The sequence below is a fragment of the Castor canadensis genome, chromosome 14 (genome assembly GCF_047511655.1).
Source record: "Castor canadensis chromosome 14, mCasCan1.hap1v2, whole genome shotgun sequence".
NCBI classification, from domain to species: domain Eukaryota; kingdom Metazoa; phylum Chordata; class Mammalia; order Rodentia; family Castoridae; genus Castor; species Castor canadensis.
In genome coordinates this window covers 40,788,525-40,800,877 of record NC_133399.1, presented here as the reverse complement: position 1 = coordinate 40,800,877, position 12,353 = coordinate 40,788,525, and the positions used below count along the sequence as shown (strand labels likewise).

At 59.8% G+C, this 12,353-nt stretch overlaps 1 protein-coding gene and 1 non-coding gene across 2 annotated transcripts; one reads left to right on the top strand and one right to left on the bottom strand.

Moving 5' to 3' along the window:
- The first annotated feature begins 10,514 nt into the window (after positions 1 to 10,514).
- Positions 10,515 to 11,597, top strand: Znrf4 (zinc and ring finger 4). Its single transcript, XM_020172382.2, has one exon. The coding sequence runs from the start codon at positions 10,515 to 10,517 to the stop codon at positions 11,595 to 11,597; it is 1,083 nt and encodes a 360-aa protein (XP_020027971.1).
- Positions 11,598 to 11,946: 349 nt separating this feature from the next.
- Positions 11,947 to 12,023, bottom strand: Trnaa-ggc (transfer RNA alanine (anticodon GGC)). The gene has a single exon. It is a non-coding gene; the product is annotated as a tRNA-Ala (tRNA).
- Between the last annotated feature and the right edge of the window lie 330 nt (positions 12,024 to 12,353).

Here is a 12,353-nt window from a genome sequence, read left to right as displayed (position 1 = left end):
ACCTAAAATGAGCAAATTATAGCCTTCGTTCCCACTGCCCCACTTACTCGGTCACAATGAGTGGCTTTGGGCAGAGCAGACTCTGCTGTCCCCAAGCCTTCCTCACAGCGTTAGGGGGTCCCCCTCCCCCAGGGCATCTGGTACAAATTTCCCAGGCTCCCCTGGCCGTCAGGGTTCCCAGTCCAGATCCCCTAGTCCCTGACTCTGCAAGTTCAAGTGCGTTTGTGCAAACTTCTGCACAGTGTTGTCTTAATTGATCTGCTCTTAATTGGCTTTTTCCCAATGGGCTGGCGGGGGGGGGCGCAGTCACAGATTGCTCTGGACGCCTGGTGACTCCCTCCCCTGCCCTGGGGGCGGCCTGTGAGGATGCGGGGCTCTGCTGAGCCCAGCCTTCTGGGGGTCCCAAGGCTCAGAGGCCTCCTGGCCCTAAATGTGGGGGAGGAAGAGGCTGGGTGTCCCTTGGTCCTGGATTCCAGTCTGCTCAGTCACTTGCTCTTTGTGGCTTTGGCCACTGAGGCATTCGGGGTGCCTCAGTTTCCCCAAATGTATCAAGCAAGGAAGAGGATCACATCTCACTCAGGGGGCTGATATAATTTTTTTTTTTGGTGGTACTGGGGTTTGAACTCAGGTCCTCATGCTAGCTAGGCAGGTGTTCTGCCACTTGAGCCACTCCCCAGCCCTTTTCTGTGAAGGGTTTTTTAGAGACAGGGTCTTGTGAACTATTTGCCCAGGCTGGCTTCGAACTGTGCTCCTCCTGATCTCTGCCTCCTGAGTAGCTGGGATTATAGGCGGGAGCCACCGGTGCCTGGCTGGCATTTTTGCCACTCTTTCTTTTCAGCAAGCGGCCATGATGTGGACGGTCCCCCAGGACGGCCATGAGCAGAGGCAGAGGGCAGAGTCCAGCCGATGGTCAGTGGAGCTGGCTCCTCAGTCCTACAAGAAAACGAATCCTGCCAATGACCCAACTTCCCCAGCTGAGCTTCTGAAGGGACTGTATCCCCAGCTGGCACCAAAATGGCAGCTTTGTGACAAACTTGAAGCAGGGGACACAGTCGAGGCCTTCCCAGATTGCAGACACACAGAACCTGAGACCTGATGGCCGTGCTGGTTGAAGCTGTGCGGTCCGGACTCTTCGTTCCGCAGCATCAGCTGGCTGACACACTCCGCGGAGGCATTCCCTTCCGGGCTGGTCTACACTGTGGGTGACAGAGCTTCAGTGTGGGGACATGGAAGGTTCTGCAGGTGGACGGAGGGACGGTGGCACAGCCATGGGAGTGCTCAACGCCACTGAGCTGTGCGCTGAAACACAGTGGGGCCCTAGGTTCCTTCCCAGCAAAGAAAAAAAAGAAGAAAGGAAAGGAAAAGGACAGGGTTTCAGTATTGGCCTCAAACTGCCTCAGCCTGCCAGGTAGCTGGGACTACAGCTGTGCACCACTGTGCCCAGCTAAGATGGGAAATTTTACATGTAGGTCAACACGATTTTAAAAGTTAAATAAAGTCTGCCAGTTCTAGTCACAGTTGTGCTCTGAAGTGCCGGGATGTCACAGGCTGCAGGAGCTCCTGCATGGACCAGGGCGCCACTGACAGGAGCCAGTTTCCGTTTAAACAGCAGCCAGCTGGAGGAGTGGCTCAAGCAGTAAGAGTGCCTGCTTAGCCAGCCCAAGGGCCTGAGTTCAAACCCCAGTGCTACCAAAAATACAAAATAAAACAAAATAAACAGCAGCCAGGCCTGAGCAGGCACGGGCAGGCTCAACTCGCTCTGAGTCCCCAACTGTCCTCCCCACAGCAGCCACCAGGGGGCGCCCATGAGCCAGCCCCCCCCCCCCCCCCACAGCCCTCCATGGCTCCCGCCTCCCTCAGGCTCAAAGCCCAAGTCCTCCCTGCAGCCCACAGGGCCCTGCACGACCTGCCTGTCCCCTCCCTGCCTCCTGCTCCCTCCGTCCCCCTCGCTCCCTCTGCTCCAGCCACACGGCCCCTCGCTGCTCCTCCATCACCCAGGCTCGTCCTGCCCCAGGGCCTTTGCACAGGCTGAGCCTCTGCCAGCCCTGTCCCACGCCACACCTCCTCTGTGCCTTTGCTCTGGGTCACACTCATCCTCGTCCCGATTTTAAATCAGAAACCCCGTTCCCCACTCAGTTTGTTGCTAGGCTCCAGGACCCCGGACTTCCTGAATAGTGCTCAGGCATGGTACCTACAACCACGACCTTGTTCTCAGCCTGGCCCGTCCCCGCTGGCGCGGCCCCCGCCCTCCGGGAGCTCGGTCACCCGCACACAGATGCCAGCGGGGAGATTAATCGGGGCTGGCTGGGGCCGCGTTCCCTGCGCCCGTCAATATCAGCCGCAAAGCAGGATTTATGCGGCTGTGCAGAGCCAGGGAAGCTGGGAGGCGGCGCCAGCTAGAAAAGTCAATGCCTCACCAGGGACGCTCTGGGACCAGAGCCATCGCCCTGTCCCAGGCCGCTCTGCTCAGGAGTCACGCACCTGACCCCACCACCTACTGTGTGTGTCTCGCCGTCGTCGTCACAGGAGTGATTGTTACGGCCCTCTTACTAAGAGCAAAAGGAGCACAGAGAGGTCAAGTAACTTGCTGAAGGTTGCACAGCGAGGAAGTGGCAGAGCTGGAATTTGAACCTGGTCTATTAAGCACACATCCCACATTCTTCACCTCAGCTTGCTGGCACCTTTTAGTGTCTGGCGTCTACGCTGTACCCCTCAAGGCTCAGAGAGGTGAGATGGCAAGGCCGGTTTCACCCCAGGGTGAGGTGGAGTTTGGACGTGAGCCTACACGGGGTGTCTGGAGGGCCGCTGGAGAAGAAGCAGTCACAGGCGCATTTAACTCAGGGCTGCCGGCCACCCCTGGAGGGTCCAATAGAGCCTGCTGGAAACCCTCGCACATTCTGATCCCTGGGCACCTGCTCTTTTTCCTCTCCCACCCCACTCCCCATCCCGCTGCTTGCTCCAGGGGGACGAGTCTGACCCGATCTGAACTTAGGTGCTTGCTGTGCTGTGTGACCTTGGGGAAATGTCTTTCCCTCTCTGAGCTCTGCTTCCTCACCTGAAAATGGACGGGGTTCTGGTGGAGTGGCGCAGGCACAGGGAGCGGCACGCGGAGCGGAGGGTCCTGCCGCTGCCCTCTCTGGCTGTCATTCTCAGCGGGCTGACGCCACCCTCCCAGGGCAGACAGGGTGGGACTGAGAGGTGGGGAGGCTTCCTGCCATCCGCGGGTGGACAGGATCCAGCGGCCTCTCCCTCGGCAGGCCCCGCGGGGACATTTTGATGGACGTGTTTTTTGCAGGGAGAAAAGCCGGAGGAACTGTATTTTGCAAAAAGTGTCAGCCGCAGAGAAAATATTTCCCGCATTTCTGGAGAGTGCTGATGTGCCAGAGCCAAGGGCGACTGGAGGGGTGGGAGGGAGCTCGGCACCCCTGGGGCCCATCCGCGACCTGGCCATGTCCATACCTGCAAGCCCTGCTGTCCCCCGGGACAGCCCCACGCACATCCTGCCTGTCACCCCGGCCCCTCTTCCTCCCTTTCCCGAGCATAGAGTGACTATTAGTGACATTGGAACTGGGGTTTGAGAATGGGGAGGTGCAAAGGCCCTGGGGCAAGCTGAGCTCGGCATGATGGAGGAGCAGAAAGGAGGCCGTGTGGCTGGAGCAGGGGGAGCCAGGGGGGTGACAAGGGGACAGGGACTCGGAGTGGGCATCCTAACACCCACTGGGACATTGGGAATTGTCTTCAGGATTTTGTTGGAAATCAGAATAAACCAAAGTCAGCCTCTGTCCTGTGCCTCTGCTTCAGGGTGGACTACAGAGACCCGGAGGCCCCGGGAGGCCCAGCTGTCACCAGGGGTGGGACCTCGTGCAGGTGAGGACAGGTGTGGGACAGGCGAGGACTCGGCTCCAGAACGTGTGCGTGGGCAGGAGGGGACAGGAGCTGGGCAGACAGAGCATCCACGCCCATCAGGGACAGGAGTGCTGGAGGGCGTCTGTTTTCTTTCAGTTTCTGATTTTTTAATTGAGATGAAATTCACATAGCACAAAATGATCCATTTGAAAGGTTTTGGGACAGAGGCGTTCCCGTGTCCCTCAGCTCACGGCCCGGCCCGTCCTCCCTCCTCAGCATCCCCCCCTGCCTCTGTGAGGACCCCACGGTGACCCCTGTTACCTGTGTGACCTTGAACATCCTCTGTTAGCTGACGTCCCCCTCACAGTTTTGGGGTCCCCAGGGCTGTGCCCCTCCAGGGCCCTCGGAGGGTCCTTCCCGCCTCTGCCGGGGTCCTGTGGCCCCAGGTGTCATCCTGGGTTTTGGCCACCTGGCTCCGTCCCCATCTGGAGCGCCCAGGAGACCGTAGCTCGCACACCCGCCAGGACCCTGTCCCAGCCGCCACCAGCCCTGCATGAAGCCTGGGAGGCACTGCTCCAATGTGACCACATCCCAATCCCGGCCCGTGGTGTCATGGCCGCCCCCAAAATTCATGAGCATAGATAGGCGGTGGTTTGGGAAGAGGGTGGGCCTCTGGGGAAACTGAGGCCCACGGTGGGCAGCGAGCACCTTCCATTTTGCTCTAAGGCCATGGGGCGCCATGGCAAGTGTTGGAGCAGGTGCTCCCTGGTCCTATGGCCTCAGTTTCCCCGGAGGCAGTCAGAAGAGGCCTCTAGATCGCTGAACTTTTTCTGGAGTCCTTTTTTTTTTTTTTTTCCCAGTACTGGGGTTTGAACTCAGGACCTTCACCTTGAGCCACTCCACCAGCCCTTTTTATGATGGTTTTTTTGAGATCGGGTCTCATAAAACTATTTGCCTGGACTGGCCTCAAACCACGATCCTCCTGATCTCTGCCTCCTGAGTAGCTGGGATTACAGGCGGCAGCTGCCGCATTTGGCTTGCACACTGCTGAGCGCAGTGGCAGGCGCCTGCCATCCTGGTGCTGGGGAGACTGAGGCAGGAAGATGGGCTGAGCCCAGGAGTTCAAGGCCAAGCCCGGGCAGTGTGATGAGACCCTGCCACCTCCCAAGGTCGTATAGGGTGACGAGTGAGCACAGATCAGTCATCAGCCACGCTTTCAGTGCTGGCAGCACGCCTTTCGCACACGTGACCACCGTGCTGCTCGGGAGGACATGTGTTTACAGCTGCATCTTACAGTCACGCGCTGCCCGGTGACATTTCAGTTGCTGGTGGCCCCATAAGCTCGCGCAGCCTAGTGACACCCTAGCCGTCTTCGTTTGGGAAAGTCCTGCCTTAGAACACGTCCTCTGCTCTCAAGTCACAGCTGCTTCCATCCCCGGGCAAGAGGGAGCCACAGCAGGCTCTGGGTGTTGAAGAAATGACACCTGAGTTTTGGTTCTTGTCTGAGTTTCTGTGAGCAATTATTGAGCACCGACTGCATACCAAGCCCTTACCATGAAAAATAAGTTACTTGCGGCCAAATTCCTTGGTGGTTGGAGTCTCGGGACTGCCACTGTCATATTTCACAAAGTCCCCAGAGCTGCCACCAGGACACCTCCAACTGTGAGCCCCGCGGCTGGGAGCGGCCCGGCAGGCGGGCTCTGGCTCAGACAGCAAACAGATGTCGGCTATTTAAAGCCTCCTGTTAACTCGTTAGACAGCTGCTTCCATCCCCAAGTCGGCGGAATTGGAACTACACTCATTCCCGAATTAAACCCGCACACACGCACGCGTGCGCATGGCAGCGCTTGGGCAAAGCTGTGTCCCCGAGCCTGGGGACAGGGACTCAGCTTCTGCCCACAGCTTACGTCCAGCTGGGCCCGGGGCCAGGACACCCGTGGACCCCAGTCCTCAGGTCTGCCCTTGGCCTCTCACCTGTCACATCCCGTCCCCTCCCCGTGGTCAGGACTTCAGTGGCTTTGCCCCTCCCCACCTGCTACTGCACCAGTCCTAGCCTCCATCGCCTCCCGCCTGGACGCCTGTGTCAGCCGCCCTCACCTCGCGAGGAGCCGTCTGGCGGGGCTGTCGCAGGGTCTCACTAACATCTCTGCCATGGGACTGTCGTTAGAACTTTCCGGGATGTTCTAGACGGGTGCCACCCAACGCCCCCGCCTCACGTGGCCGCGCAGCACTTGGAAAGAGGCTGGCGTGGGGACCCGGAGTCCTGTCGCCTTTTGCCCTGGTGGGTTTGGCCATCAGCTCTGGGGGTCCCTGCTGCTGATGGCTGCGCTCCCCAAGTGTTGCTGGCTGACCTCCTGTGGGCAGGGGCTGTCACACACCGCTCCCAGTGCTCCCCGCAGCGCCTCGCCTCGGAGGCCGTCCCTGGCCACCACAGCAGTGCCTGCTCCTCCACAAACCCGCTTCCTCTCTCCCCCAGCCCTGCTAGGACTGTCTCCTACGCACACCACGGGTCCCCAAACGTGGGGACACAAACAGGCCAGGCTCCAGGTGGCACAGACACCCATCAAGGTCTCACATAGCCCTGTCACCAGCCCCGTTTCCTCCTCACTCCTCACTCTCTGCCGGTCACACTGTCCCCACCGCTTCCTCAGTCCCCACAGGTCCTCTGGCCACAGGACCTTTGCCCAGGCTGTTCTTGCACCAGGATCTCCGGTCCTGCCCCATGTGGGGGGCGTCCCTGCCCACCTCCTCCCTCTGTCCCAGACTTAGTTTTTCCTAGTGCCTTAAAGATTTTTTTTTTAGTGCCTTAAGGATCTGGGGTTTTTTAAAATGTTTTGTTTTGAAATTATTTTAAACTTATAGAAAAATGACAGAAATAGCGCAGAGCTCCCATGTACCCTCCCCCCAGCCGCCCCTAAAGTTAACATCTTACATAACCAAGAATGATCAAAGTCACACTGAGACTCGTCAGGTTTTACATATATATATATATATATATATATTGTTTTTTGGAGCGGGGAGGCACTGGGGTTTGAACTCAGAGCCTCACGCTTACTAGGCAGGTGCTCTACTACTTAAGCCACCCCGCCAGCCCTTTTCTGTGATGGGATTTTTGAGATTAGGGTCTCGTGAACTATTTGCCTGGGCTTGATTTGAACTGAGGTTCTCCCGAGTAGCTGGGATTACAGGCGTGTGCTGCCGTGCCCGGCCACCTTGACCCTTCTGAAGGGCACCCCTCACTGCTGTGGAGACCATCTGGAAGCTCCGTGTCCCTGCTGATCCCACGGGGACGAAGCTCTCTGACTGTCACAGCATCAAATCAGCAGCACACGGCGTCACTGTGTCTCTGCAGTGACATTAACCTTGATCCCGTGACCGGGTGCTCAGTCAGCTTTCTCTGGGAGACTTACCTCTATCTTTTCTGAATGAACAAATATCTTGACAGTTTCTTGGAGACTCCGCGACTGCCCTGTTTCTCCTTAAGCTTTCTCCCCGCGATGGTGTCACCCCGCCGTGATGGGCACAGGCCTTGCCCCGCACACACTTTATCTCCTGGTCATTTACTGCGGCATGCATTGCCATGTGGCACGGTCTGGGTCATTTCTTTGGACAGCGTTTGACATCTGCGTCCCCCGCGGGACGAGCCGCACTGTGGGGACAGGATGCAGCCGCCATCCTCTCTGTGTCCACAGGATCCACTGGCGAGTGAGATGTCCGGAGCGGCAAATCCGCGCTGTGCAGGCGGTGTGACCTGGTGTCACCCGGAGAAGGAGCTGTGTCCTGCGAGTGAAGCTGTTACGACTCGGGGGTGTCTCCGGGTGACGAGGACCCAGAGAACACACAGAGGTTTCTCCTGCCCTGGTGGACATCAGAACCCAGGCGGTGCCGCGTGGCCTCGTCCCTGCGGCTGTCCGGTGAAGGTGCGGGAGCAGTGGCACCATTGCCATGGATCGAAGAGCGAAGAAACACAGGGCCCGGCAAAGGCGTCCCCCCGCGCTTGGTCACCTGCTGGTAGACAACCCAGTGACGGAGGGCAGCGCTTCAGCAGGACAGCCAGGTCCCAGTGACTTTAGTTTTTCCTTTCCTTTTTTTTTTGGTGGCACTGAGGTTTGAACTCACGCTTGCTAGGCAGGCGCTGTGCCACTTAAGCCACTCCGCCAACCCTTTCTGGTTATTTTGGAGATGGGGTCTTGCTAACTTTAGGCCCGGCTGGCCCCACACCACAATTCTCATGATCTCTGTGTCTTAAATCCCAGCTGGGATTACAGGCCTGAGCCACTGCACCCAGCTCGGCTCCTTTTTGCTTCCTGGTCATAAAGGGAGCGGTTTTGCTCCACCAGGTGCTCCTGCCATGACAGGTGGCCTCACCACAGGTCCTAAGCAGCACAGCCAACGGACCAAGGATTGCGGACCAAGAAAAACTTTTCTTCTCTATAAGTTGATTACCTCAGGCGTTTTGCTACAGTGACAGAAGGCTGGGCTGACACAGGAGGGCTCGTGGCAACTATGTCTGTCAAGTCTGCACGGATGAGCCTCACTTTGCATGTGAAGTGGAGGTCTGAGCAGGGTGGGGGCGGCATCCGCTCAGCTGGCACCCAGGGCTAAGGTCGAGGACCTAGCCAGCTCCCGGCTCATCCAGCTCAGGAAGTGTGGCACAGTCCACTGCACGTCAAGCCCGGGCCAGGCCCAGAGCTGAGGCCTGGGGAGGGAGAGGGAGACCGGCAGAAACAGAGAGAGAAATAGAGAGACAGACACAGAGATGCAGAAAGGAACGGAGCGAGCCAGGCACAGTGGTGCACGCCTGTAATCCTAGCACTCGGGAGGCAGAGGTGGGAGGATCTCGAGTTCCAGGCCAGCCTGGGATGCATAGGGAGACCCTGGCTCAAAAAAAGCAAAAAAGGCAGAAAGTGATGGGGACAATGTGACAGAAGAACATACACAGGACATAGAGAGCAGTATGGCAGAGACCTATGAAGAGAGAGAGAGAGAGAGAGAGAGAGAGAGAGAGAGAGAGAGAGAGAGAGAGGAAGGGACAGAGATTGAAACCACCACGGACAGTTCTGTCCTGGACGGCTGAGCAGGTGACACGTGGGCCCGGAGCTGCCCACGACAAAGCAAATGGAGGCCCACGTGGAGGAAGAGACATCCCGAGGAGACAGAGAGAGAAGCTGGTCCCTCATCAAGTGGTTTCTGGCGCCTGGAGCAAGCCACACCTGAGGCCCACACTCTGCACCTTCCGTTTCCCAGACGGATGGATTCTGCTTCTCGCCGGGGAAGCGCGCGTTGCGTTTTCTGTCAGTGCAGTGAGGAAGAAGAAAGCAGAAGAAAGATCCAGAAGGGAGTGTGCACACCCCCTCCATCTTTCTCGCTTCTTCTTTGTGCCATCCGCCAGGCTGAAGTCCAGCCCCGGGTGCGGGCGGCTGAGACAGGACAGCTCCCAGCCTGGCCCCCATTCCTCAGAGCTCATGTCCTGCTGTCGCTCTCCACAGCCGGGTCCAAACCCCAAGCTGACTTTCCATGTGCCGGATGCTCCGCCAGGGCCTGGAGTCAGTGTCTCTCGGGGACCCCAGCTGCAGACCCAGCCCAGGAAATGCAGCGGAGGAGGCGGTGTCCGAGGAGGAGTGGGGCTGCTTCGGGGAGCAGGGAAGCTGGGCCCGGGATCCGGCAGGAGTTGACCAGGCGAGGAGGAGGAGGAGGAGGAGGAGGAGGGGAGAGATCCAGGCAGCAGGCGCAGCCGTGCAAAGGCCCTGGGGCAGATGGAGCCTGGCCTGATGGAGGAGCTGCGAGGAGGCCCGTGTGGTTGAAGCAGGAGGAGTGAGGGAGACAGAGGGAGGAGGGAGGAATTTGGCTTTTAAGAAATGTCCTCATGCTGGGTGCCCATGACTCACGCCTGTCATCCTAGCTACTCAGGAGGCAGAGATCAGGAGGATCGTGGTTCAAAGCCAGCCCAGGCAAACAGTTCACGAGACCCTATCTTGAATAACCCATCACAAAAAAGGGCTGGTGGAGTGGCTCGAGGTGAAGGTCCTGAGTTCAAGCCCCAGTCCTCAGAAAGAAAAAGAAAACCCAATAGAAAAGAAAGAGAAGAGCTGACCTCATCCTCATGTCCGAGGGTCCTTCCACCAGTGTCAGAGATGAGGGGACTTTGGCACCTTCCCTGTTGGGGTATCTGGGAGCCTTAAGATTCTCACAAGGCAGTCAGTATGCATCTGTGTCCCCGGCAGCCACCACCCCACCCTGTGGCCTCTTGGACCTCACTGGTTCTGGAAGTCATCTGAAGGTGGCCAGGCACCGGGAGCGCTGTGTCAGCCAGGGCAGCCAGGGAACACTGCAGGGGATGTCACAGGGCGATGTCACAGAGGCTGGGGACTTACAGAACCCTGGGCCCTGCTGGCCTCAGCCTCACCGGGCAGACAGGCAGCCTGGGGCAGCCACCCTAAGCCCGGGCTTTGGAGGCACCATGTGGGCTGAGCCACCCCAAGGAGCCAGTTCCTCCTAGAGCCACCGCGGTGCCAGTGGCCACGTGTCCCCGCCTGCCATCCCCTGTCCTAGCCACCTGCACCTGCATCCTGGCCACCAGCAGCTGGGTGGCCTGGAGATGCCCGAGGGTCCCCCATCCGTCCTCCCCGGCGGGACCTAGGTGCCTGCGGCCAGAGGCTGGGGTGGCCATGGGGTGGCGGGGGCCGGGCCCAGGCCTGGTGACGGTGGCGGCCTCTCTGATCCTGTCGGTGCTGCTGGCGCGCTCGGAGGCGGTGGTGCGGGCCGTGCTGCGTGGCAACTCCAGCTCGGTGGACTTTGCGGACCTGCCGGCCCTGTTCGGGGTCCCCCTGTCCCCCGAAGGCGTGCGCGGCTACTTGGTGGAGGCCAGGCCGGCCAACGCGTGCCAGCCGATCGAGGGCCCGCGGCTGGGCAACGGCTCCCTGGGGGCCATCGCGCTCATCCGGCGCTACGACTGCGCCTTCGACCTCAAGGTGCTGCACGCGCAGCGGGCCGGCTTTGAGGCGGCCATCGTGCACAACGTGCGCTCCGACGGCCTGGTGCGCATGGCGCACGGATACGACGACCTGAGGCACCACATCGCCATCCCCGCCGTGTTCGTGGGCGAGGCCGCGTCGCAGGACCTGAGGGTCATTGTGCGCTGTGACAAGTCGGCCCACGTGCTGCTGCTGCCCGACGCCCCGCCCTGCCCAGACCTGGACTGTCACCCGGTGCTGGCCGCCGCCTGGGTGCTCGGCCGCGCGCTGGCTCTGCTGGCGTCCACCCTGATGGTCCTGCGACGCCTGTGGCTCTGGGCCCGAGCCTGGTCCAGCCGCACGGCCGCCACCAAGACGCAGCCCGGCCAGAAGGCCCAGGTGCGCACCTTCACGCGACACAGCGACCTGTGCGCCATCTGCCTGGACGAGTACGAGGAGGGGGACCGGCTGAAGATCCTGCCCTGCTCCCACACCTACCACTGCAGGTGCATCGACCCCTGGTTCTCGCTGGCCGCCCAGCGCGCCTGCCCCATGTGCAAGCAGTCGGTGGCCAGCACGCGGGGCAGCTCCGACTCCGTCACCGAGAGCTGCGGGGACGAGGACCCGTCCCTGCCGGGGCACCCGCCCCCCATCTGGGCCATCCAGGCTCGGCTGCGCTCCAGGAGGCTGGAGCTACTGGCCAGAGCTGGGCCCCGGCCCAACTGCAGCACCACGTCCCTAGGGGCGGCTGAGAACGTGTTGTCCTCCTCCTCCGATGGGTCCCCCGGGCCCTCCTGAGCCACTCCCTGGCCAGCAAGATCTGGGGCAGGGGGACAGTGTTTGGAGAATAAAATGGGTTTGTTGTTGGGCGGATGCAGAAGTGATGGCTGGATCTCAAGCACCTGCTTTGCCTTAGGAGGAGGAGGTTGGCTGGGACTGGCTCAGGCAACCCAGCTGAGCCCCGGACATCCCCCGGGTCTTCAGTGAGTGGAGGACACATGGTAGCTGGGTGCGGACGGAGGGTTCCAGGGCCGCTGTGGGCGACAGGCAAAGGTAGCTGCATGTCTATGTTCCTGACCTGGGGACACTGGCTGCTCACCCTTCCTGGATTTGTGCATTAGTGGTTTACCCTTTTTCTTTTTGTTTTTGGCGGCACTGGGGTTTGAACTCAGGGCCTCATGCTTGCCAGGCAGGTGCTCTACCACTTGAGCCACTTCTGCAGCCCTTGTTTTGCACGAAGCCTTAAGCTTTTGCCCCAGGGCCAGCCTGGACCACGTCCAGAACACCTGGGGTGACAGACAGACTCACCCCACTCCCACCTTACCGACTGAGATGGGGACCGGGGGGTCCTCCAAAACTTTTTGCCCAGGCTGGCTTCGAACCTTCACCCTCCCTATCTCTGCCTCCTGATGTAGCTGGGGTTTATAGGCGCCACGCACGGCACTTTTCCCCTTTAAAATAAAACCCAGATGTCTTTTCGTTAGTGCATTTCTGCGGTTCTCCCTTGGCTATGGCCCTGGTGTGAGGTCCCCATGTGGTATCCCTGGGGACGTG